The sequence below is a fragment of the Muntiacus reevesi genome, chromosome 3, assembly GCF_963930625.1.
Source record: "Muntiacus reevesi chromosome 3, mMunRee1.1, whole genome shotgun sequence".
NCBI lineage: Eukaryota > Metazoa > Chordata > Mammalia > Artiodactyla > Cervidae > Muntiacus > Muntiacus reevesi.
The window spans coordinates 116,482,228-116,507,991 of record NC_089251.1 but is presented as its reverse complement, the minus strand read 5'-3'; the positions used below and the strand labels follow the sequence as shown (position 1 = coordinate 116,507,991).

Genomic DNA, 25,764 nt, shown 5'->3' with positions numbered 1-25,764 from the left:
TTTCCTCTAGGCTTGACTGGTTTGATCTCCTTACAGTCCAAGGGACTCTCAAGAGTGTTCTCCAACACTACAGTTCAAAAGCCTCAATTCTTCAGGACTCAGCCTTCTTTATGGTCCAGCTCTCATATCCATACATGACTATTGGAAAAACCATAGCTTTGACCATACAGACCTTTGTCTACAAACTAATGTCTGTGCTTTTTAATATGCTGTCTAGATTTGCCATAGCTTTCCTTGCAAGGAGCAAGCGTCTTTTAATTTCATGACTGCAATCACCATCTGCAGTGATTTTGGAGCCCAGGAAAATAAAGTTTGTCATTGTTTTCCCATTTGCCATGAAATGGTGGGACCAGATGCCATGATCTTGGTTTTTTGAATGTTGAGTTTTAAGCCAGCTTTTTCACTCTCTTTCACCTTCATCAATAAACTCTTTAGTTCCTCTTTGCTTTCTGCTATAAGGATGGTGTGGGCTTAAAATATTCAGTAAACCATGTTGTAAACAGATGTGCTTTCATCCAGGTTTTGTTGTTCCATTTATAGAACACAGGAAGAATAGATTTAACATAATTCTTAAAGAGCCTTGGATTTTTGAAATGATGAATGAGCATTAGCTTCAGTGTAAAGTTGCTAGCTGTATTCCCCCTAACAAGACAGTCAGCTTGTCCTTGAAGCTTTGCAATTTGGCACTGACTTTTCTCTAGCTCTGAAAGTCCTAGATGGCTTCTTCCAGTATAAGGTGTTTCTTCTACACTGAAAACCTGTTGTTTGATGGAGCCACCTTCATTAATTATATTATCTAGATCTTCTGGATGACTTGCTGCAGCTTCTGTATCAGCACCTGCTTCTTCACCTTTCACTTTAATGTTATGGCTTCTTTTCTCTTAAACCTCATGAAGTCTGAAGTTAGCAAAATCCCTATTGATGTTACTATTGCAAAAAAATGATAGTTTGATGAAGGCTCAGATGATGGTTAGCATTTTTTAGCATATATTTACTAAGGCATGTACGTTTTATTTTTCAGGTATGTACAGTCTTTAGGCATAATGCTATTGCACACTTAATAGAATGCAACATAGTATAAATGTAACTTGAATATGCACTAGGGAACCAAAACTTTATGTGACTTACTTTATTGCAATATTTATTTCCTTGTGGTCATCTGGAACTGAACCTACGGTATCCCCAAGGTATGCCTATAACGTGAAAGATCATGTATGACAATACAGAAGAAGTTTGAAATATTGCAAGAGTTAACCAAAATGCAACACAGACATGACATGAACAAACACTGTTGGAAAAATGGCACTGATAGACTTGCGCAGAAAAGTTTCCACAGAAGAAACCCTTCAATTTTTAACAAACACAGAATCTGTGAGGCACAATAAAGTGAAGTGCAGTAAAATGAGGTCTGCCTGTACCAGGAAATTCACCTAGAATGCAGCTCAGAGATGGACAGAAAAGCTTTAAGCATGATTAAGTTGTGGATAAGAACTTTTGTTTCCAGCAATCTGGCAGACTAGGTACTCTGATCAGCCTTCCTGCTGAAAAGTGATTTTTTTAAATGCTATTTTTAAGCCTTCCAATGTTCAGATATGGGCTTCCCTAGTGACTCAGACAGTAAAAAATCTGCCTGCAAGGCAGGAGACCCGGGTTCAATCCCTGGGAAGCTCCCCTGGAGAAGAGAATGGCTACCCGCACCAGTTTCTTTTTTTTTTAATCACAATTTAATCTGCTAACAGTAGGCATGCATGCATGTGTGTGTGTAAAGTCACTTCAGTCGTGTTCGACTGTTTGCGACCCCATGGACTGTAGCCTGCCAGGCTCCTCCATCCATGGGATTCTCCAGGCAAGAACACAGAATCAGGTTGCTATTTCCTTCTCCAGGGGATCTTCCCAACCCAGGGATTGAACGCAAGTCTCTTATGTCTCCTGCTTTAGCGGGCAGGTCCTTTACCACTGGGGTCACAAAGAGTCAGATACAGCTGAGCAACGAACACAAGCTTTCAAATAAATCAGTTGACAAATTAGTTGAGAATACTCAGTTATCGGAAACCAAGTGAACATGGGAGTACAAAGAGATTTGTATTTCACTTAATCTAAGATGTTTTTTAAATACTGCTAATTAATCTATAACATGCCTTAATTTTTAATAGTCATCTAGGTTTCAAAGATGCTAAATGTTTAAGTAAATATGTCTTAAAATCTGTAAAAGGTGATAAAATCATCTTTTCAGTAAAAGAAGACTTTTACTGAAGACTACATGTACCTTGAGGAAACTCCTTGAATTGTATGCACTTGAATTGTAGTTTTTGTTGCCTCACAGACTGCAGTGGGAAAAAAGGGAAAGGTAGAACTAGAGTACTAGGCCAAGAGGCACAATATTTGAGTAGTAAGTGTTCCAGAAAAGCAATAAAAAGAGCCAGAGGGAAGGAAGTTGACGATGAAATAATGTAAGGACAATTAAAGGACATGAGTTTCCAGACTGAGTGCCTAACATAATGAATGAAAGTAAACCTACGCTGAAGTGCATTATTTTGAAATTTTAAAGCACTGGGAACAAAAAAGTATATGCAAATTTCCAAAGGGACAAAAGTCACATACAAAATAACAGCAATCATAATAGTTCTGCATTTCTCCAAAGGAACAATGAAAACTAAAAGGGGATGAAGCAGAGCCTTTAAAATTCTGAAGGAAAGGAATTTGCAACCGAAAAATCTGTACCTACACAAACCATTCAAGTACCATTCAAGTGTAAGGGCAAAATATCTGAAAATATTTATTGAAAAAAATTATTTTCAAGTTTTTGTTGGCCATTTGTATTTCCTTTTCTGTCAGTCAAGTGTCTATGCAAGTGTCTTGGCCCATTTTTTTCACTTTTTTTAATAAAGTTCCTTGTGTTTTCTAGATGCCAAGTCCTTTGTCATTTATATAGCATGTAGATAGGATAAACAACTGGAATAGAACAAGCAAACAACTGAAACGGTTCAGAAATAGATCCTCACAAATATGTTAAGTTGATATATATGACAGAGCTGGCAGTATAGGTCAGCAGAACAAGAATAAACTTTTTAAGAAAAAGGTGATGCAAAGATTTTTGGTTATCCATATCAGGAAAAAAATGATCCCTTCATTCCAAGTGGGTTAAAGATTTAACTGTTAAGGCCAAACTATAAACATTTAAAAGACAACGTATAAGACGACTGTCCTCTGATTGTGGGTCAGGGAAAATTAAACAAGACATACCAAAAACAAATCACAGGAAAAGATTGATGGATTCACCTTTACTACAATCGAAACCTTCACTACATCAAAAGTAAGATAAAAAGACAAGCCACCCACTAGGAGAAGATATTTATAACATATATAAGTGGCAAAGGAGTATTATATGTCAAAAACTGCAAAACCAGTTGTCAAAAATTGGGCTTCCCTGGTACTCCAGTGGTTCAGTGTCCAGCTGCCAATGCAAGGGACATGAGCTTGATCCCTGGTCCTGGAAGATTCCACATGCCTCAGGGCATCTAAGCCTATGTACCGTAACTACTGAGCTTGCACACTCTAGGGCCCTCGAGCCCAGAGTACTGAAACCCAAGCACCTTAGAGCCCTCAAGCCGCAACAAGAAAAACCACTGCAGTGAGCAGCCTGTGCTCCACTAGAGAAAGCCCACAAGCAGCAACGAAGACCCAGTGCAACCAGAAATAAGTAATTTTTTAATGGCAAAACTTTAAGTAATGAGAATATTAAGTAATAAAATTGATGAAAAGCCTCTTTGGAAAATAGTTTGACATTATCTTGAACTGAAGTTCAAGATGCAAATCCCTTGTCTTACAGAAACTCTACTCCTAAGCATATATAAAGGAACTTGCACATACGTACCAGGATACATACATAAGAATATTTATAGCACATTGTTTAGACATACAAATGGACTATAAAACAGGACAGAAATACAAAAATTCAAGCTAATGGTTACTCTGAAGAAGGAAGAAGTAGGATTGTGGAGAAGTGCACAGGAGCCTTAGAAGTAATTAAGTCTTTTTTTTTTTTTTTTTTTTTTTTTTGCTATACATGCGGGATCTAAGTTCCCCAACCAGGGATCAAACCCAAACCCTCTGCAGGGGAAGTGTGGACTCTTAACCACTGGACCACCAAGGAATTCCCTAGGTCCCTTTTCTTAAACTGAGTGATGGATAATTTAGTCATAATATTGTTCATTGTTCCTTACATGTATTTAAGTTAAAATAAAGACATGACGACAGACTGAGAAATTCTGGCGTTTATTTAATAGGCATCCAGAAGAAGAGAGTAGACGGGAATGGCGGAGAAGACCTATTTTAGGAGTTAAGCAAAGAGAAAGATTAAAGATTAATTTAAATCCATCTTTAAAAAGGAAAAATATAAAAATTAAGTAGTATTTTCAGGAGTGGATGGACTGCTTACATTTAGAAACTAGCAGGCAGAGTTGGTTGGATGGCATCACCGACTCAATGGACTTGAGTTTGAGCAAGCTCCAGGAGTTGTTGAAGGACAGGGAAGCCTGGCTGCAGTCCATGGGGTTGCAAAGAGTTGGACACAACTGAGCGACTGAACTGAACTGATTCTTTCTGAATGTCTTAAGATCAGGAGAGTGAATTAACAACACGCTTTTAGGGTTGCATTGAGACCTGGGCCCCGTCTTAGAGCTGTCTCCTCTTGTTTCCTCCCAGAGAGTACACGCTGGATGTCTACCGCCTTTCTTCTGTGGTCACACAGCACGATGCCAAAAAAGCTGGAGCTGAGGTGGTAAAGCAGGTGGAGCACCCTCTGCTGAGCGGCCTGCTGTACCCGGGGCTGCAGGTATGTGGGAGGGATGGAGTCACCTGTGACCATCTCTGCTCTGATTCTGACTACTGGTCACAAACCTGCCTCTCAGCCCGTTAGACCAGTGTCCTGGCTGTTCCTTCACCTTGCGGGAGGCCTTCCTTCCCCTTACAGCCCCTCCTCCAGACTTCTGGACCACTCTTTGACTTCTTCGCCTCCCTCTCTGTCCTTTAAAATGCTGCTCATCTCACATAGCTTCTTTATAGTAATCATGATCCCTTAATTGAAGAACATTAATTTCAGAGTGTTGTGAGTGAGTGAGTGAGTGAGTGAAGTCCCTCAGTCATGTCCAACTCTTTGCGACACCAGAGACTGTAGCCTACCAGGCTCCTCAGTCCATGGAATTTTCCAGGCAAGAGTACTGGAGTGTGTTGCCATTTCCTTCTCCAGGGGATCTTCCCGACCCAGGGATCAAACCCGGGTCTCCCACATTGCAGGCAGACGCTTTACCATCTGAGCCACCCTGCCTGTCTTTAGAGTGATGAGTGAAAATAAATTTTAGGCATGATCCTGTTTCCCATTAAGCAAAACAAACACATCATATTTCATGTGTGTGCATTTTTGTATGAGCATGGAGAAAGCATGGAAAAATTCAAACCAAGCTATTGATACTGGTTATTAGCTCGGGAAGATGGGATGAAAATGTTGATAGACTTTTCTTTTCCCTTGTATATTTCTCTAATGTTTGATAAAGTCTTACACACTACTGTATATAAAATAAACAAGGTCCTACTCCATAGCCCATATATTCAACATCTTATAATAAACTATAATGGAAAAGAATCTGAGAAAGAATATATGTATATATTTATGTAAAACTGAATCACTTTGCTATACAGCAGAAACTAATATACATTGGAAATCAACTAAACTTCAATGAAATACATTAAAATTTTAAAAATAAATAATGTTTTTTTTTTAACTTGAAAGAAAAGAAAATCAAGTCTTCTCTTGGTCAGGAACTCTAGATCTGAACTCTAGAACTCTAGATCTAAATAATTCAGTCCATTATGGCAGACTCTTGTCATAGTCATATGTGGCTACCGAAGTAATTAAAATTTTAGTTTTCCAGTCCTACTGACTATATTTCAGGTTGCTCACAAACCACATGTGGCTGGAGGCTAACGCGTTGAACAGCACAGGTGTGGAACATACTCACCCTCACCGAAACTTCTGTTAGTGCTGTTCTGCGCCTAACTGCTTGCTTACCTTTCTCTTCCTCTCCTTTCTTTTTCCCCCATGTCCAATCAGATACTAAATTTTATTAATCCTACTTAAAAATCTCTTAAATTCACTCTTCTTCTACATCCCCACCAACTTCAAAGTGAAAGTAAAAGTCACTCAGTCGTGTCTGACTCTTTGCAACTCCATGGACTATACAGTCCATGGAATTCTCCAGATCAGAATACTGGAGTGGATAGCCTTTCCCTTCTGCAGGGGATCTTCCCAGCCCAGGGATCGAACCCGGGTCTCCCGCACTGCAGGTGGATTCTTTACCAGCTGAGCCCCAAGGGAAGCCCCCCCACCAACTTCATTCATTGTTGTTTCTTACCTGGACTCTCACAGCAGCTTTCTCGCTGTTGTCTTTGTCTCCAGCCCTCAGGCCACAGCTCTGCACTCTGCTGTCTCAGTGGTGTGGTTTTCTACAGTTACGTGAATTGTGGTTCTTCCCTCCTTAAAATCATTCAGTGGCCAGGATGACACTAGGTACCCTCACATACACTCAGCGTCCTGACCAACTTGTCTAACGTCATCACTCACCACTTCTCACACCCCTTGGAGTTTGCAGACTGACTCAGTCATAGTTTCCCTAAACATCTCACACGTCTGAGCCTTCTCACAATCTGTTTCCTCTCCATGGTGAAAAACATCTATATGTTCTTCAGAACCCATCTCAGCCCACAGTCTGGTTCTAGGAAGCCTTCACCGCCACCAGGCTGAGCAGATAGAGAAAATCATTTCTTTCTTCGTGTTAGCATGTTCCTTAAATGAACGTGTAAGTTAGCCCTTGGCATGCTGTATTGAAATGACCTGTTTATGTGTCTTTCTTCTCAGCTAGTTAATTGACTTCATGAAGGCAGAATCCTGGTCTGGGTGTGATTCACATCCACAGGGTTGGCACTAGGCCTGGCATGTAACAAGTGGTAGTAACTGTTTGTTTGCTAATTTTTAGTCTTGCCCCTTTTTTCTGAGCTCTCACAGCACTTGCTTCTTACTGCCAGTTATTTGACACTTGTTGCAGGTTACCTCATTAATTGGGTACCTTTGATGTGAGTATAATTTGTCTTTTTCCTTCCCTTCCCTACTGGATCGTGAACTTCCTGAGAGCAGAGACTCTTCTAATTTTTTTATCCTATAATATCCACATGGAGTGGAGTTTGCAGAAGGCACTCAGCAAATGTGTGTCCAGCTCTTGAAACCAACAGGAAGACTGAATGCTGCTTATTTGCTTCCTGGTTTACTTTTTGAAAATTCTAATGGTTTTCAAAAGTTTCTGAATTCTTATACCTATTTGGAAGAAATACAGTAGAAGTTCATGCTCGTGTGTTTCTTCCTACAGGCCTTGGATGAAGAGTATTTGAAAGTGGATGCCCAGTTTGGAGGTGTTGATCAGAGAAAGATTTTCACCTTTGCGGAGAAGGTTAGTGTCCTCTTTCTTTTTTCTTTTGCATCGCAGAGGTATACATTGGAGTTTCTTTCTTTGTTTCTCTTTATTTTGTTTTATGTTTTTATCTGGGTCGGGTCTTAGTTGTAGCTTGTGGGATCTTCGTTGCGGTGTGCAGGCTCCAGAGCATGTGGGCTCTCTAGTTACGGCATGTGGGCTCAGTGGTTGCATTTCACAGGCTTATTTGCCCTGCAGCCTGTGGGATCTTGGTTCCCCAATCAGGGATCAAACCCACACCTGCCGCTTAACCACTGGAACACCAGAGAAGTCCGCATTAGAGTTTCTTGAATGTGCCAGTCCCAGCAGTTATATGGTACGGTAGATATTATTCTCCTTGTTTTGCAGATAAGAAAACTGAGCGTAGAGAATAAAAAAGCTGTCCAGTATCACACAGTCAGTGACTGAGCAGGAATGAGCATTCAGGTCTGACTAAAAAGCCTATACTCTTGCTGCCACGAAGAAGCTGCCCTCAGACCTGGTGGATTTTCTTCTTCTTCTTTTATTCCCAACACCCCCCCCTTTTTTTCTTTTTTTTTGCTTCTTGCCTAATAGCTCAGTTTCCAGGGAAAGGCACCACCAGATAGAACTTCTGTTCTTTCCCAGAGCATTTGGTCCATATTTCTCTGGATCTTACATAAACCACTCCTCTCTGAAATGAGGTTAACAGGGTTTAGAAGAGGAAATCAGCACAAACCCCTAATAGTTCTTTTCTGGGAAACAACTTGAATAAGTTGAAAAGGGCTTTTAAGAAGTGGTTGGTATTTTTGAAAGCTTCTCAAAACCTCATGTTGGCAAGGGAGTAGAGAAAATACTGCCAGTGAAAATGTAAATTCCTGATGGGTGATTTGATGCCTCTAAAATGTTTCTACACTTTGTCCTAATAATAATTACACAAATGGGTCCTCAGGAAATAATTTTTAAAGTGCAGCTTAGTTGGAGTGGGGAGAGGGGGGAATGTGTAGCTTGGGAGTTCCCTGGTGGTTAGGATTTGGCACTTCCACTGCTGGGGCCCAGGTTTAATCCCTGGTTGGGGAACTGAGATCCTGCAAGCCATGCTGAGTGGCCAGATTCTAAAATGTTTTTAATTAAAAAAAATAAAAGTGCAACTTGAGTTCTGTATGGAAGTATTTATCATGTTATCTTTTTAAAGCCCACTCCAGTATTCTTGCCTGGACAATTCCATGGACAGAGGAGCTTGGTGGGCTACAGTCCATGAGGTTGGAAAGAATCGGACACAACTGAGCACACACACCACAATTTAGAGCACAACTTGGAAATAAATCAGTATTCAGTGGCAAGGGATTAGTTGAATACATTAAGATAAATCCTCCAGTGGGATATAATATAACATTTTAAAAAATATTTTATTTATTTATTTATTCGACTGCACTGGGTCTTAGCTGCAGCATGTGGGGTCTAGTTCCCTGACTAGGGATTGAACCTGGGTCTCCGGAATTGGGAGTGTACTGTCTCAGCCGCTGGACCACCAAGGAAGTCCCTATATGATATTTTTTAATGGTTTTTGGATATATTTAGTAAATGGGGAAATGTTGACAATGTAAGGTTTTTACTGTTATTGAGGTATTTTCTATTCCATTTTATCTCTTAAATTTTGTTTTAAAGAAGAAAAAAGGGTTTTAATTGTAACAAAATACAAAACAAGGCAATGTTATAGCAATTAGTACATGTAAGTATGCAAGACACTTAGCATAGAAACAGCAAGAAGTCTTATCCATGTAAAGAAATTATATATACATACATATCTATATATATATATATATATAGAAGGTCCCCTGGAGGAGGGCATGGCAGCCCACTCCAGTACTCTTGCCTAGAGAATCCCGTGGACAGATGAGCCTGGCAGGCTACAGGCCATGGAGTCACAAAGAGTCGGACACAACTGAAGTGACTTAGCACAGCATAGCGTGCATATATATACACACACACACAAAATAAATTAGCATGTTGTTAGAAGTCAGCCATGTAAAAAATAGATATATATGTGTGTGTCTATAGATATATGTGTGTGTCTCTATATATATATGTATTCAAATATATAGAATATTTTTTTCTCCTTGACTTTATTTTCTTTCTTTATATATATATATATATATTTTTTTTTTTATGAAGTATAGGTGGCTTACTTTTTAATCAAACCTTTTATTATTCTAACAGAGAGCTGATGGCCTGTTTTTGTATGACTTAGAAACTCTAAGAATGGTTTTTGTATTTTTTTTAAGGGTTGTAAAAAAAAATGAAAAAAGATATGCAACAGAGACTATATATCACCCAGCAAGCCTAAAATATTTACTATCTGACCTTTTACAGAAAAGTTTTGCCCAGCCCTGTCCTAGAGATTACGTGTCCTTGTAATTCATTATAGTTAGATGTATTTACCACTTCCCAACAATGCAAGAACCTACAACAGTTTTACCTTATTTAACACCCTCCTGCCCCTTGTGCTATTGTCATATATTTTAGTTTTACATATATTTTAAATCCCAAAGACCTACTTATAATGGTTTTCTAAACAGTCAATTTTCATGTATATTTACCACCACTTACCCTTCCTGATGGGCTTCCCTGGTGGCTTAGCCAGGTAAAGAACCCACCTGCCAATGCAGGAGACACGGGTTTGATCCCTGGGTCAGGAAAATCCCCTGGAGAAGGAAATGGCAACCTTCTTCAGTATTCTTGCCTGGGAAGTCCCATGAACAGGGGAGCATGATGGGCTACAATCCTTGGGGTCTCGAAAGTCAGATATGAATTAGCAACTGAACAACCACCACCACCCTTTCTGATACTGTTGATTCCTTCTTTCGGTTTTGTGCTTCCATCCGAGATCAGTTTCCTTCGGCCTGAAGACTCCTTTGTGTTTTGTGTCTGCAATGCAGGTCTCTCAGTAAGGAGTTCTTACAGCTTTCTTTTTATCTGAGAACATCTTTTTTTTTTTAACTGTTTTTTTGTTTGTTTGTTTGGTAGGTTTTTTTCAAGAATATTAATTTACTTGGCTGTATTGGGTCTTATGGGCTTCCTTGGTGGCTCAGCAATAAAGAATCTGCCTGTAATACAGAAGACGCAGGTTCGATCCCTGGGTCAGGAAGTTTCCCTGGAGGAGGGCATGGCAGCCCACTTGAGTATTCTTGCCTGGAGAATCCCATGGACTAAGGGAGGAGCTTGGCAGGTTACAGTCCATAGGATTGCAAAGAGTTGAACATGACTGAAGTGACTGAGCACGCGCACACGCACACGCACATAGGGTCTTTGTTTAAACATGTGGATCTTTGTTGTGGCAGACTGGCTCAGTAGTCATGCCCCGGGGCATGCGGGACCTTGGTTTTCCGTCTAGAGATCGAACTCGAACTTGTATCCCCTTCTTTGTTCCTCTGTGTTTTAGTTGGATATTATCTGTTGACTTTTCTTCCATGTTCATTAATCCTGTCTTTGGTTAAATCCATCCAGTATTATACTGTGCCATTTTAGAACTTCCATTTTTTTTTTTTTTTAATAGACGCCAGTTCTCTTTTATATTTCTCCATCTTTTACCCATTTCATTCATCTTTTCCTTTATTTCTTTTAACACACCAGTTATAGTTATTCTGACATCCTGATCTGCTTATTCTAGTATCTGGATTGTTTCTGTGTCTGCTTTTATTGACTGTTTCCTCTTGTCTGTCAGTCCCTTTTTTTCTGCTTCCCATTTCTTGTACCTTTTTATTGTATCAGGGACACCATAAATATGCTGTGGTTGCTCTGGATTATGTATACAGAGTGCTGTGTTTTCTGTAGGCTATTAAATTACTGACTCATCACCTTGATCATGTCAAGGGTGGATTTTAGGCTTTGTAGAATAGGTCTACTTCAGTTTGCTCTTACTCCTATGAGGTAAACCTTATCTTAGGATGTGGCCTTTCTGGAGTCTCAAACTAAAATGAAATCTCAGGGTATTCACAAAGCCCTCTGTGCTTTGATTGAACCTGAACTTCAACTTCTGCCTCCCCAGCACTGTGCAGCCCCTAAAATTTGCTCAAGTCTCCAACCTATCAGAGCTTGTTCTCTGCTGTGCTTCCCTATGTCTCTCCAAATTCTGGCACAGTTGTGATTCAATTAAGAAAGCAGTGGAGGGGCTTCCCTGGTGGTCCAGTGGTTAAGAATCTGTCTTGCAACGCAAGGGACACTGGTTTGATCCCTGGTCCAGGAAGGTTCCACATGCCATGGAGCAACTAAGTCTGAGTGCCACAACCCCTGAGCCCATGCACTGCAACTACTGAAGGCCATGTACCTAGAGCTTGTGCTACACAACAAGAGAAACCAACACAATGAGAACCCCTTGTGTCGCAACAAAAAGTAGCCACCACTTGTTGCACCTAGAGAAAGCCTGCATGCAGCAGCAAAGACCCACTAGAGTCAAAAATAAATAAATACAACTTTTAATAAAGGAAAGCATAGGAGCAGTTTGGGATTTTTGGAGGGCCTCTTCAGTCCGGAACCCTTTCCAAATCCTTAGTCTCCTTACATCCTCTGTCTCCTCTGCTTAGTTAAGACTGCTGCTCTCTGCTTGGTCTCTTTTTCTCAGCACTCAGTTTGAAAACAAAAATGCCCTCAAGGAGAAAGCCAGGATAGGTATGGGGTCACCTAGCTTCCCTACTCTCCAGATTTGTAGCCCTACACTGGTTGCTAATCTAATAGAGTTGTTTATGGTGGGTAGAGTAAGTCCAATAGGTTCATGATTTAATACTAATAGACAGTGGGACAAAAAGCTTTGTTTATATTATGATCACCATTGAAAAGTTATAAATTCAGTAGAAAAAAGATTGGAAGGCATATATCAGACTGTTAAGTGACAGTCCAGGTTAGATGAGATTGGGGAATTTATACTAACATCTGCTTTTGTGTGTTTCTTTCTAACTCCTAGTACCTCCCTGCACTTGGTTACTCAAAACGAGTCCATCTGATGAATCCTATGGTTCCAGGTTTAACTGGCAGCAAAATGAGCTCTTCAGAAGAGGTAGGTTACGAGCTCTGACTTGAGTTGAGAAATCTTTAGCAAAAGATGAAGAAATTGAGGACTAGAAAGAAAAGTAACCTGGCTAACTAAGATGTACAAATATTCCAGCTATAAGGAATCTTAAGTTATCCAGTTAATTCCAGTGGTTCTTGAGTACTGAAGCAGTTCTGATGGGATCCAATTATAATTTTAAGTTTTACTGCTACTAATAAGAAGTACAGGCAAAAGTAGTTTCTTCAGCCATACAACTATGACAAAGTTCAGCCTTATTAATGAGAAGGCTGCAGTTGCATTTCACCAAGTAACATATTTTTTATTTAGCTTTTAATTTATTTTAGAGTATAATTGATTCACAATGTTGTGTTTCAGGTATATAGCAAAGTGATTTAGTTATATATATATATATATATATCCATTCTTTTTCAGATTTTTTTCCCACATAAGTTATTACAGAATATTGGGAAGAGTTGCCTGTGCTATGCAGTAGGTCCTTGTTGACACCAGTTAGCACTTTGATTCTTATGGTGGTATTTAATATGATGATTTTGATAAATATGATGTCTTAACATTTAAAGTCCTGCTTAGGGAAGGTACACTTTTCTTCTGATCATTAAGGGCACAGAATACAAGAATTGGTAGAACCCAAAGATGTGGAAGTCTGGGTTCTGGGTTCACAAACATGGCTGATCTTTAGGATCACCTGGGGAATTTTTATAAAGGGGAGAGAGTGTGTAGAGTAAGGCCCTGTCCTCAGAGACTCTCTTTTTTTTTTTTTTTTTAATATTTATTTATTCATTTGGCAGTGCCAAGTCTTAGTTGCAGCACACGGGATCTTTGATCTTTGTTACAGCTTGCGAACTCTCAGTTGCAGCATGTGGGATCTAGTTCCTTGACCAGGGATTGAATCCAGCCCCACCCTGCGTTGGGGGGGCATTGATAAAGTGGTTCTGGGGAACAACTCAGGAATCTTGTTTTCTTTCACAGCCTACTAGTTGACTCAAATTGAAGTCATTTTGGACATTCAACTAGTTCTTTAAGTCTGATTTCTAGATTATCCTATTTGGTCACGTTTGCCATGTCTTCATCCTAGAAATAGCACCAGCATCAGTTCCAAAACGTGACTGCATCAGAGCCACACGGAGAGCTTTTAAAAATGCAAATGCCTGGGTCAACCCCCCAGAATTTTGATTTAGTAGCTTTGGGTGAAGCCCAGTAGCTTACGTTATTTTAAGCACCCCAGGTGATTCTCATCCAGTCGCATGTTGACTGAGCTTGGTAACCACTGGACACAAATGAGCATGAGCTCAGTCACTCCAAAATAAGAAACAAAGCCCATTGCCCTGTGAAGGACAAAGGCGCTAAATAATGCCTGGTGTTGGCGATCGCCGGGAAACATCTCCTCACACATGGCGGTTGGCAGTGTCACTAGCTGTGTGCCTGTCGGAAAACAGTTCGGGGCCCAGCAGTGTTTGGTCGCTTAAGGAAGTAATCCTAGAGAAGGCAAGAGGACCTCTGCAAAGAGGTTCATTGTAGCATTGTATATAGTTTGTAAAGATGAGAGCAAATCTGACAGTTTAGAAACTGCTAAATAAATTACATTGTCACTAAAAATTAGGAATATAATACAACATAAAATCTACAAGTGAAGACTAGGTAGCCACTCGCAGGTACTTATGATATAGTCCCAAGGACATTTATTCTCCAGGTAAAAATTTGCCATGATTCTGTATGCTACAAACAAGGCCTGGGAAGAACAGAGAAAAATTAAAATATTTTTATGTAGTATTGTGAGTGGTCCTTGACTCCAATTAATTCTGCTCTTATTAAAGTCATTTAATGTTTACATCTTTGTCCAAAAAATTAAAATACAGATGAGTTGAGCATATTCTCATTTTCAACCACAAGAGGTCCTCCTCTCCTCCCTGGCTTCTAGGAGTCCAAGATTGATCTGCTTGATCGGAAAGAGGATGTAAAGAAAAAACTGAAGAAGGCCTTCTGTGAGCCAGGGAATGTGGAGAACAACGGCGTTCTGGCCTTCATCAGACATGTTCTCTTTCCCCTCAAGTCTGGTAAGATACTCCCTGTTTTCTTCTCAGCGTTTAGGCTAAAATAGCAAAACCAGTACTGGGTCATACCTGTGGCTTGTCACGGTCTTCCTCCAGAGACTGGCTTCTCTGATTCTCTGCTCTGATTTCTCATATGTTAATGTGTGATTGAAGTGGGGATATCATTGAGATGTCTGTGTGTTTGCCCCCTTCATTCCTACCACTCATACCCACTCTGAATGAAGGGCAGGCATGTGGAGTAGAGTAATACAAAAGAGATGTAAGACACAATTGTTTCCCCTGAGCTTGGATGCTAGCTGGGTATACAATACTGTCACTGATCCAATTTAAATAACAATAAAATACTGTACGATTAAGTTTAAAATACATTGCAGAAACTACAAATACACATTTGGGCCAGGGATGCTGACTCGCCATCATCTGTGAGTTTGTTGGCATGAATCCTTTTTCTTACAGAGTTTGTGATCCTTCGAGATGAAAAATGGGGTGGAAACAAAACCTACACAGCTTACTTGGACCTGGAAAAGGACTTTGCTGATGAGGTAATACCAGAGGAGTCTTATCCCCACTGAACTTATTCTGACAAACCTCTCCATGTGGCCTCACCAAGTTTCTTTCTGCCAAAGGGCTCTGTCATGATGATCTCGAGGCTGTATATTTTGTTAATGGCTCAGATGAGGATTCAGATGGTTCGTGGAGTAGATTAGCAAATGGCAGAAAGCTAGTATGTTGGTGTCTTAATCACTCTCCAAAGGACTTAACCTGGAATGAAGGACCAAACCCAACAAGATGAAGCATTTCAGGTACCAAATCAAGGTTCAGAAAAGAGACACAGCTATAAAAGAACAGAAGAGAGAATACTATTTCCACAATTTAACAAAAGACCTACTAGGTGCCCATGTGTTTGGCATCATGCTAGGGGGCTGACATTACAAAGAGGATTAAGTCTTCATGAAGCTCATAGTCCATAGGAGAGGATGACATGTAAATAAATGTCATTTACTGGTTACTGTACCATATATACATGGTCCAGAAATAGAACAGGAGGAAGTGACTAACTGGCTGGCTCGGAAAGTTTTGTGGTGGGGATGACGTTCACACACTGTCTCACTCATTAGGGGTTCTTCAGGAAACCTGTGAGGGAATTCTTTGTGTGAGGCAGGGTAAGAGGAAGCAGTGTGGTATCTAGGGACCGACAAGTGGTTTAGAGTCTGACTGGAGTCTGCAAGGTGAGGGGGCCGCTGTGGTAGAGGAAGACAGGGCCAGATGATAAAGGAAACGAGTAATGACTGTATATAGTGGATGAAGTGGCGGTCTTGACTGGCTCTGAACACGGGCTGAATTGGCAGTATGACAGGGCTGTCAGAAATGTTCACGAAGTCTTGGCCTCATCGTCAGAAATGTAGAGTCCAGACCAGGGAGTTGATCATTCAGTTCTCCAATGTTCTGAGTACCTTTGGTAAGATACCTGTTCTTATCTGCACTCACACAGTTGCCACTGGCCATTTTGGTTGTGTTGGATTTTTTGTGAGGTTTTTTGTCAAATAAGCCTCACAAAAATAAATTTTGTAATGTTTATATGACAATCTGGAGTGTATTGATGGGGAGAGGAAGGATGCCGTGATAGGGAACCAGTTGCAAACCAGGTCATAAAGCACAAGTTGAAAGAACGGGCATGTTGAACTGGAATGCAAGTATGTGTTCACCCATCCTCAAACCCAAGAAGGACTCTCCTGAGTTAGGGGTGAGGTTTCTTGTGGCAGCAGAGGGCTGAACCAGGACTGCAGATGCAGACTGCAGGGAGGCTTGTTTAAGCTTAAAGACCTCAGTTATGTGGTGATGGGCAGGGCTGCCTTGCCTGCCCTTGCATTCCCCATCACTGAGGTAAGTGTTCAGGCAGAGGCCAGAGGCAATGTCATATGAGGGTTTGAGCGTCCAATGGAAGAAAAGACTTAGTGACCTCTGAGTTCTGAGGTTCCTTCAGGCCCATTTTTTGGATATTTGGCAGCTGTTGCTCTGAAATTGTCTGTCTGCAGCCTGAGGCAGGCCATGGAACCCACACTCAACTCTTCAACCTCATGAGCAGTCTTTTGTGGAAGTGATAAAAAGGCTTCCCTGGTGTCTCAGATGGTAAAGAATCTGTCTACAAAGCAGGAGACCCGGGTTCAAGCCCTGGGACGGGAAGATCCCCTGGAGAAGGGAATGGTTACACATTCCAGTATTCTTGCCTGGAGAGCCCCATGGACAGAGGAGCCTGACGGACTGCAGTCCATGGGGTCGCAGAGTCAGACAGGACTGAGTGACTAACACTTTCACTTTCTCTCACTGAGAAGGAATAGAAGAAATGTTTCTAAAGAAAGACAACATAACTAGCAGCACTTTCTGTGATGGTAAACATGTTCTTATCTGCACTGACACAGTTGCCACTGGCCACATGTGACCAGTACAACAGAGGAACTGAATTCTAACTTACATTTAAATATCCATATGTGGCTTGTGACCATCCATATTGGACAGGGCAGGTCTAAAGCTTTTCTTTTGTTAAAAAGGAAGAACTTCCCTGGTGGCCCAGTGGTTAGGACTTGGTTCTATCTCTCCTAGAACCAGGTTCAACCCCTCGTCAGGGAACTAGATCCCACATGCTACACGGTGTGGCCAACAACAATAAAAACACCATTCCCGAGAAAATGAAGGAGTAGCATCAGAAACAAAAACATAGGATTTGTTTTATTACATGTATTCATACCTAAGGGACATCTGTCAGAATACCTTAGAAGATCCTTTCGGGCCAGATTTAGCATGTAAAGGTTCTAGTCGTGGGACACGAGAAGAAAAAATGGAATTACTGAGCTCCTACCATGTACTAGCACTACGCATCATTTTCACCCATGTTAAGTGATTTAATCCTTATTCTGACGCTGGAAGATACAAGTATTGTTATTTTCATTTATTTTTAAGTGAAGAATCCAAAACTCAGAGAGGTTAAGTGCCTGCCTGGTTTGAGGTCACCCAGCTAGCTGGGACTCGCACCCCAGGTGATCTAACTTCAGAGCCTTTGTTCTTCCTTCTTGCTCACTCATCTCCCCCTCAGACTGTCTGTAGCCCCTGGGTTCCCTGTGTGAATGTTTCCCTGTATATAAATAATACCTGCTTTATGCCACTACTCAGAGCGTAAATGGAAGAGTTCGAGTCATCCCAGGTGGCGCTAGTGGTAAAGAACCCACCTGCCAATGCAGGAGACTCAAGAGACTTTAGTTCAATCCCTGGATCGGGAAGATCCCCTGGAGAAGGGCACAGCAGCCCACTGCAATGTTCTTACCTGAAGAATCCCAGGGACAGAGGAGCCTGGCAGGCTACAGTCCATGGGGTCGCATAGAGTCGGACATGACTGAGCAGTTTTGCACGTACCGAGAAATTTGACTAATTAGAAATATTTAGCCTCTAAAAACTCTCAAATTAGTATGGAGTTCAGTGTCAGAAGACCTAGGTCTCTGACAAACTAGATAACCTTTTGAACCTGTGTCCCCTTCTGTACTCTGCCAGCTTCACAAGGTTGTTCTAAGGTTCAAATAAGACTGCTGGGAAAACACTGCGTTCTATCTGCACATTTTCCTTAGTAGATCCAGGTGTCCTGCACCCCATTTACCTGTTCAGTGCCCCTTCTCACCTGGCCTTGTACACTTGCAGGTTGTACACCCTGGAGACCTAAAGAATTCTGTTGAAGTTGCCCTGAACAAGTTGCTGGATCCCATCCGGGAGAAGTTCAATACCCCTGCTTTGAAGAAACTGTCCAGCGCTGCCTACCCAGATCCCTCAAAGCAGAGTAAGGCCAGCTGGGGAGGGGCCCGGGAACGGGGGTGTGGGGGGGTGCTAGCATGAGAGAGCATGAGAGACATGTAGAGAGCCTGTCAGTGCTTCAGAAAAGGGTTTGTCTTCAGTTCAGGCCCAAGAAGCCAGGAGGGTCTGAAATGCAGGAATGTCATGCCCCATTGACTGCTGGAATGGAAAACTCATCATCTTGAATTTGGTTTGGTCAGTATCATGAAGCAATTTTGCTGTTGTTTTAGTCGCTAAGTCATGACTGACTCTTTTGCGACACCATGGACCGTAGCCCCACCAGACTCCTCTGTCCATGGGATTTCCCAGGCAAGAATCCTGGAGGGGGCTGCCACTTCCTTCTCCAGGGAACCTTCCCGACTCAGGGTTTAAACCCGCGTCGCCTGCATCGGCAGGTGGGTTCTTCATCGCTGAGCCACCTGAAGCAGTTATACCCTGCTGTACCAACAGTGCTGTCAGTGCTGGTGTGAGACACATGCATTGGTCCTTTCGTGAAACCCATGTTCAGTTAAGGAGAGAGGTTGCATCAGACCCTGAGGCTGGCGTAGCTGCTCACGCAGGGCCTGCACAGCTCCTTAGGGAAGCTGATCTCTAGATTCGCCAAGTTCCCTTCTGCATTTTCGTGACTGGCTCTTAGTTGACCAGCCATGTAGCCATGAAGCTGAGATGTTAACACTGATAGTCTTTGTGGGGACCTCCCAGAAAAGACTCAGTACTTATATATGGAGTGTGTGAATGGCGGCAAAGCTACACCAACCCCTCCTCTCCCCTCCAGCCCAATACCTGAGGGGGAGAGAAGTGAAATCTGGCACGTCTCTTCTCAACAGCAGTCACCTCTGTTTTAATTCAGTGGGTGGATTCTGGGGATTCTGCACTAAGTCCTGCTCATGTCCTTATTTGAGGGCATCAGCAGCTGATCTGTCGTGGGAAGGAGAGCTCTGAGCCTTGGGTTCTTCTCATCCCCAGAGCCAGCTGTCAAAGGCCCTGCCAAGAATTCAGAACCAGAGGAGGTCATCCCATCCCGGCTGGATATCCGTGTTGGGAAAGTCATTAGTGTGGACAAGGTACTAATTTTCCACCACGTCCTGGAGAGGCAGACAGGGGTCAGGTTTGTCTGCTTCCATCTGGAGGAAACCTGGCCTGGGATGGAAAGCAACAGCCCTTAGGTCATACTGCAAGTCAGCACCTAAGCATCTAGTTCGAGGCATCAGGCTTTTCCCCTGGCTATCTCTGGACCTTATGCAACCAAACACAGCCAGGAACTCAAGAGTACAGAGTGGATGTTAGTCAGAAGGAACTTGTTTATCACATCCAGTCTGATGGACTCACCTGGTATCTCCCAGCTTGTCTGGACTAGTTGCAGACCTTATCGTCGATCAGCCACTTTGTCCTTCCCTGTCCCCACCCCAGAAAATGGTGAAGGAAGAAAGAAGGACTTCCTCTTTCCCAGAGGCGCAGAAAGCTTTGTAGCCAGTGGCCTAGGACCAGTGGTCTGGATATTTTTTTCTCCCAGTATATATTTGCTTTTCACCATACAGACCAACCACCAAAACCACCTTGAAAGAGCTGCTGATGCTTTGAGATGGTGAAGCCGGTAGCCGTACCCCATCTTCCAGTGCCCCCAGGATTGGGGTTGATCCAGCGCACATTTAGCCATAAGGATGGCCACCCAGGCACTCCAGGCCATTTTAATCTCTGTTAGAGACTCCTTTCACCTCTAATGCATGTAATTAGCCTCATGTTACTCAAATCTGCCTCTTCAGAGCCCCTTCTCATGTCTGCTATCTGAGACCTGGAGAGTTGACTCTAGAGGGTTCCTCTGGGGCCCCTGTAGAGAGTGGATGCCCCTTTCTGTAGCCAGAGGACTCACCAGGCCCCATGATCTGTTCCACTGTGATACTCTCCAAGACTTGACATCTCTTGTTGCAGCACCCAGATGCAGACAGCCTGTATGTGGAGAAGATTGATGTGGGGGAAGCTGAGCCACGGACTGTGGTGAGCGGCCTGGTGCAGTTTGTGCCCAAGGAGGAACTACAGGACAGGCTGGTGGTGGTGCTGTGCAATCTGAAACCCCAGAAGATGAGAGGAGTCGAGTCCCAAGGCATGCTCCTGTGTGCTTCTATGTGAGTGAGCAGTGGGGGGTTAGAGGGCCTTGGGAGGCCAGGAAGAGGGGGGGTGGCCCACATGCTGCCCTTCCACACACCAGGTGGAGGCCCTGAGAACACTCCCCAAAAGATGATGCATGGAAGAATTACTTATTGTACAGGAACTGTGGATGAAGCACTTTACCTTAAGTTAACTGTATTAAAATAGAAATTGAAGATTCAGAGCTATGTGCATGCTCCAGTCGCTCTACTAGTAATGAGTGAAGCCAGGATTCAAACCCAGTTCATTGGCTATTACGTCATATCCCTTAAAAGCCCAAGTTTTGGAATCTCTCCTGACATAGGATTTCAGTTAAGCCCTGGTTGACCCAGTGCTGGTAATGTCCAGAGATGTGGTACAGCAGTGAGGAGCTCCTGGGGCTCTGGCATTGAGGGTACCCTAAATCCTATTAGAGCCCATGAGGTAAAGGCCCCAATGCTTTGGCCTCCACGGCGGCTGGAGGCCATCCATGGCCTCACTGTCTCATTGTCCTGTGTGTCCTTCCAGAGAAGGGGTAAACCGCATGGTTGAGCCTCTAGACCCTCCTGCAGGCTCTGCTCCTGGTGAGCGAGTGTTTGTGAAGGGCTATGAGAAGGGCCAACCAGATGAAGAGCTGAAGCCCAAGAAGAAAGTCTTTGAGAAATTGCAGGTAACAAGCTGCACTTTTTCCCTCTTTCCGGGGCTGCCTGGACTGTCTGCAGATTGCTGTTACTGATTCCCCACCTGCCCATTTCCCAGCTGGCCTTCCTGCATCTAAGCCCCTCTCTTCCTTCATTCCACCCTCTCAAATGAGGTGCCCGAGGAGCCCATGGGCCCTCACAGGTCCTGAGCACTGACAGACTGTTAGAGGCATCGTGTGAGGGACTGGAGATGTTTCCTCATTAGATCTTCAGTCTATGAAGGGAGATGATCCCCAGCACGGCCACACAGAGTCACTGGAAGTGATAGAGCCAGGATCAGAGCCCTTCTGGAGTCCTTCCTGCCCAACCTGTTGTGAGAGCACTGATTCTCAAGAGCACTGACTCGCATCACCTGTCCAGAATTCATTCATTCATTCATTCAGCACCTGTTGAGTCCCTAACATGTATGTCTGGTACTGTTCTAGGTGCTGGGGCTACATCACTGCATAAAGCAGCAGAGATTCACTCTCTTTGTGCAGCTAAGTCACTGCACGTGTGGCTTTATCTAGTTAATACTTGGTTTCCTCAACAGACAAGTGTTTCTGGAGGGCTTTTAGAGTGGTTTCTGCCTCTCCGTACTCCTGCAAGTGACAACTGGCTTTGTCCATTCCCTCCTTTCCTAGTTTCCCAGGCTCGTTTTTTGAATCAACTTATTTTTTTCTAGGCTATAAACTAAAATTTCATTGTAGAAATGTCTAAAACGTAGGAGGAACAAAAATAACATCTATAATTCTGCTACCTACTGGTTCTGAAAAATGTCATTAGTGATTGGTTTCCTTCTGGACTTTTATGTATAGTGATAATGTGTTTATATTGGTAGTTTGAGTCGTACTATATGTTTATTCTTTTTTTTTTTTAACTTTATGCTTCAAAATTTTACCCATCTTAAATACTGAGGAGTGAGAATCACATATATATGTATAGTATCATAATGATCATTTTATCCAAAACCTTATTTGGACATTGAGGTTGTTCTCACTTAGAATGCTACAGTAGATGCATTGAAGTCCTGCCACCATCACTATAATCACTTTTTTTGTGTTATTTTTCTTGCCTAGGCTGACTTTAAAATTTCTGACGAGTGCATTGCACAGTGGAAGCAAACCAACTTCATGACCAAGCTGGGGTCCGTCTCCTGTAAATCGCTGAAAGGGGGGAACATCAGCTAGCCAACCTGGCGCCTTCCTCCCTTCTCTCATCATCCTTAGTCATCTGCTGTCTCCTTAATTTGCTCCGTCCATCACCTGCTTATCCATCTCCCAGGACACTGAGGCAGGATGTTCAGGACTCTTTTAGGCACAAGACTTGGTGAGGGGCAGCTCAGCCTCCCTAGGATCCAGGAGCATCCTGTCTGGCTGCAGGGAGAGGCTGACCTGGGGAGTGATGGGGGCAGGGCAGCACGGGGAGTCCAGCCCTACCTTCTTCCCTTGGCAGCTGATCTGACAAATCTGGTTTCAATATAATGTAACTCAGAAAAAGGTTATGCCATAATCCTTCTAATTGGAAAAATATTGGTTTCCAGTTTTCCTAGAGTTATCATGGCAGCCTTGTCTCTGGCTGGGATCTGGTGCCTGAACTGGGCTAATTACAGCCTCTCCCCAACAGGAAACTGTGGGATTTGAAAAGGGGAGGGAAGGGAAAACAGAGAACCTAGTGGTCTACCAAGTGGCTGGCAGCTTTCCCCAAGCATGCCAACTCTGAGGCTTGGCGCTGGGGGACAGGGCCTGCCCCAGGGCTCCTGGAATGTCCTTTGATCAGGCTAGGTGGGGACACTCCCTGAACCAGCTGTGTGTTGTTGGATGGCACAGACTGGTTTTTTCTTCAGGGAGTGTGGGGTACTTCTCCATAAGCCATCTCAGAACCACTAAATGTCACTGTCATAAATTGAAATAAAATACCTGAACAAGGGTGCCTGGATGGGACTTGTCTGTGAGCTGGACCAACTCTGGAGAGAATACAGTATAGCAGCTTCTGGGCTCCTCACTCTGCCTAGGGCTGTATGTATCTTGGACTTTTGAACCTGTAATGGGGGCATGGGTGGACTGGGCTGGACAGCAGATACCTTGACTTTCCCTTCAGCTGTGTTGAGCAGCAGAGGCTCACTTTGGGGTCCAGAACATTTTCCTTCCTAAATGTGGGTGCAGACCACCACCCTGACCCTCCCCATTAAGCAGCGGCAGCCACAGCCAAGTTTTAATCATTTAATTAACACCTTCGAATGAAACCCACACAGAGTTTTTCCATGTGTCTCACTCCGGCTTCAGGGCAGAAGGAACAGATTGTATAGACATATCAAAGACTCAAAAATTTAAAGAAATATATATATATATCTATCTATATACTTCTCTCTCTAACATTTTTATGGAAATTAAAAACCAGAGGCTTTTGGTCTCCATGTGCACTAGGTCAAGTTCATTTACCCCAGAGGACAAAGGATTGCCTCTTGGGAGATCCTCCCTTCTGCTTTCAACTCTGTCCCACCCAGTGGGGAAACAAGCCCAGAGGACTCACTGAAGATAAGGAGTAACAGGGGGAGGGAAAGAGACAGAAGGTGGGCTCCCTCCCACCTCCAGCAGCTCTGGCTGCTGCCTAGGCCTGATGACATGGAAGCTTTGGCCTGGTCCTAGTCCCTCATTCCCAGGAGGCTGATCAGGAGCTCTGAGCAGAGCTGGTTTACCAACTGTCTTCCCCATCCTACTGGGCAGGCACAAGACATACCCAGCGGGCAGGGAAGAACACTGGTTTATAGCTACAGAGAAGATAGCAGAGAGGGCCAGAGGAACCTGGGCTCTCCAACTACATCCCCTGTGTTCCTAGCTCTTGTTCTGGGAGAAGGTCAACCTGTCTCCTGGGTGGAGGAGAAGCAGCTAAAAAGGTAATACAGAAGGGGCGACCCTGGTGACAGCCACACTGCAGCGGGAGGAAGCACTAGGGTCACCCCCGTAGAACCTTGAAGGAAACTAGCTTACCAACATAGGTGGCACAGGTTGAAAATGGAAAGATCGGTAAGATTCCTGGAGGAAAGATCAGTAGCAGAGACCGACATCTACAGGGGAGAACCACCCGGCCCGCCCGTAGGAGCATCAAGTGCCCCTGCTTTGACTAGGGAAAAGTCTGGAATAGAATGCACCCTTGGCTTCCCATCCTGTCACTCAGCGTCAGCACCCCCCCAGTGGAACCACCTGCACCTACAGGCAGCTGCAGAAAGGACATGCACAGAGCAGAGCGAAGGAAGGTCCGGATGAAATCCACAGGGCCAGGGCCAGCCCACTGCCCAAAGCAGCTCTTCCCTGCCGGCCCCAGCCCCACCCTTTAATCCACGTCCTCAGCACTTCCTGCCAAGCTGAAAGGGACCCTGCTCTGCCACTGCCCATGGGCTCCTGCCTCTAAAGAGTCGTGCTCGCCCACCCCAACCTGATCAAGTGAAATGGGGCCAAGTGACCCATGAAATGACTCCCTGTTCTGTTCTCAGAGGGCTGAGTGAGCCTGTGAACCTCCCCTCTGGTGTTCTCCACCACCCATTTGGACCTTGACAGGCTCCCACTTCCTGTCCTCTGCATGAAGCACCTGGCAGAACTAGAAGGCAGGAAGCTGGTTGGTGGTAAGTTGAGGCACAGAGGGGCTAATCCCCGCTGCACCTTTTGTGCTTTGGAATGCCACAGCCCCACTCCTGCCTCCAGCCTGGAGAAGCCTGTGGGAATACGACTTGCCTATCTCCAAGAACTAAGAAAAAGGAGCAAACGATCGGAGGAGAGGGGGGGACAGGTTAGTCCCAGCCATGGGCTGGCTGCTGGGGACTGATGCTGCTGCCGTGTAAACAGGCCCTTGGAATGTGGCTTCACGGGCCCAGGGGGATGGACATGCAGCCACTTTTCAAAAGTGCTTTGATTCTGGACTACAGCATGTGCATGATTTGGATATGAAAAAAAAAGTGAGGTGCTCTGGTCCCCCATCTCTGTGGCCTTGAAGCCAGCAGGGAGCGCAGACATCCACTCCCACCAGCTACCTCCTCCAAGATGAGGCTAAGGCCAAGACTGAAGCGGCAGCTGCCAGAGGTGAGTCCATTCAGGAAAAGGCATGAGAGCTGGGTGACTTGGAGGACAGGGTCCACACAGGCTTGCATAAATACCGAAGGCCATGGAGGTTAAGGCTGCAGGCGTCCCCCCATTAGGTTGTGTCTGCCATATCCTCTCATCCTCGGAGCCGCTCAGGTCCCTGAGAATGTATTCCTGGGATGGGTCAGCAGTGCCAGCGAGGAGTCTGGTGGTCAGGCCAGCTCTTTCTGTGGGTCTGCAGAGGGAAAGAAGGGACACTCAGCCAAGGGCCCCCGAGTTTGGTTCTGGCCACTAAGATCCCAGGGCACATCCTCACCCCCTCGCTTTACTGACCACGCCAACAGCACGGGACTTGACATTTTACAAATGCTCCCTCTGCCTCTATAAAGTATCACTCCTCACACTTCACAGTGAGGAACTCAAGGCCAGGATGGGTGGGTAAAATGGTAG

General features: G+C 43.9%; 2 protein-coding genes across 5 annotated transcripts in view; one reads left to right on the top strand and one right to left on the bottom strand.

Annotated features, from left to right (window-relative positions):
* The window catches only part of YARS1 (tyrosyl-tRNA synthetase 1), a 30,566-nt gene extending 7,259 nt beyond the window's left edge, over positions 1–23,307 (top strand). The window contains exons 4-13 of the mRNA XM_065930318.1: positions 4,705–4,834; positions 7,419–7,499; positions 12,439–12,531; positions 14,465–14,600; positions 15,054–15,139; positions 18,285–18,420; positions 19,401–19,498; positions 20,364–20,557; positions 21,087–21,228; positions 22,318–23,307. Of these exons, the coding sequence (XP_065786390.1) occupies positions 4,705–4,834; positions 7,419–7,499; positions 12,439–12,531; positions 14,465–14,600; positions 15,054–15,139; positions 18,285–18,420; positions 19,401–19,498; positions 20,364–20,557; positions 21,087–21,228; positions 22,318–22,428 (1,207 nt within the window). The 3' untranslated portion in view covers positions 22,429–23,307. The remainder of the gene's footprint in view (positions 1–4,704; positions 4,835–7,418; positions 7,500–12,438; positions 12,532–14,464; positions 14,601–15,053; positions 15,140–18,284; positions 18,421–19,400; positions 19,499–20,363; positions 20,558–21,086; positions 21,229–22,317) is intronic.
* A 139-nt stretch (positions 23,308–23,446) lies between these two features.
* NHSL3 (NHS like 3) overlaps positions 23,447–25,764 on the bottom strand; it is a 28,003-nt gene continuing 25,685 nt past the window's right edge. For all 4 annotated transcript variants that reach the window (XM_065930315.1, XM_065930314.1, XM_065930316.1 and 1 more), the window contains exon 7: positions 23,447–25,549. In XM_065930315.1, the coding sequence (XP_065786387.1) occupies positions 25,527–25,549 (23 nt within the window). In that variant the 3' untranslated portion in view covers positions 23,447–25,526. The remainder of the gene's footprint in view (positions 25,550–25,764) is intronic.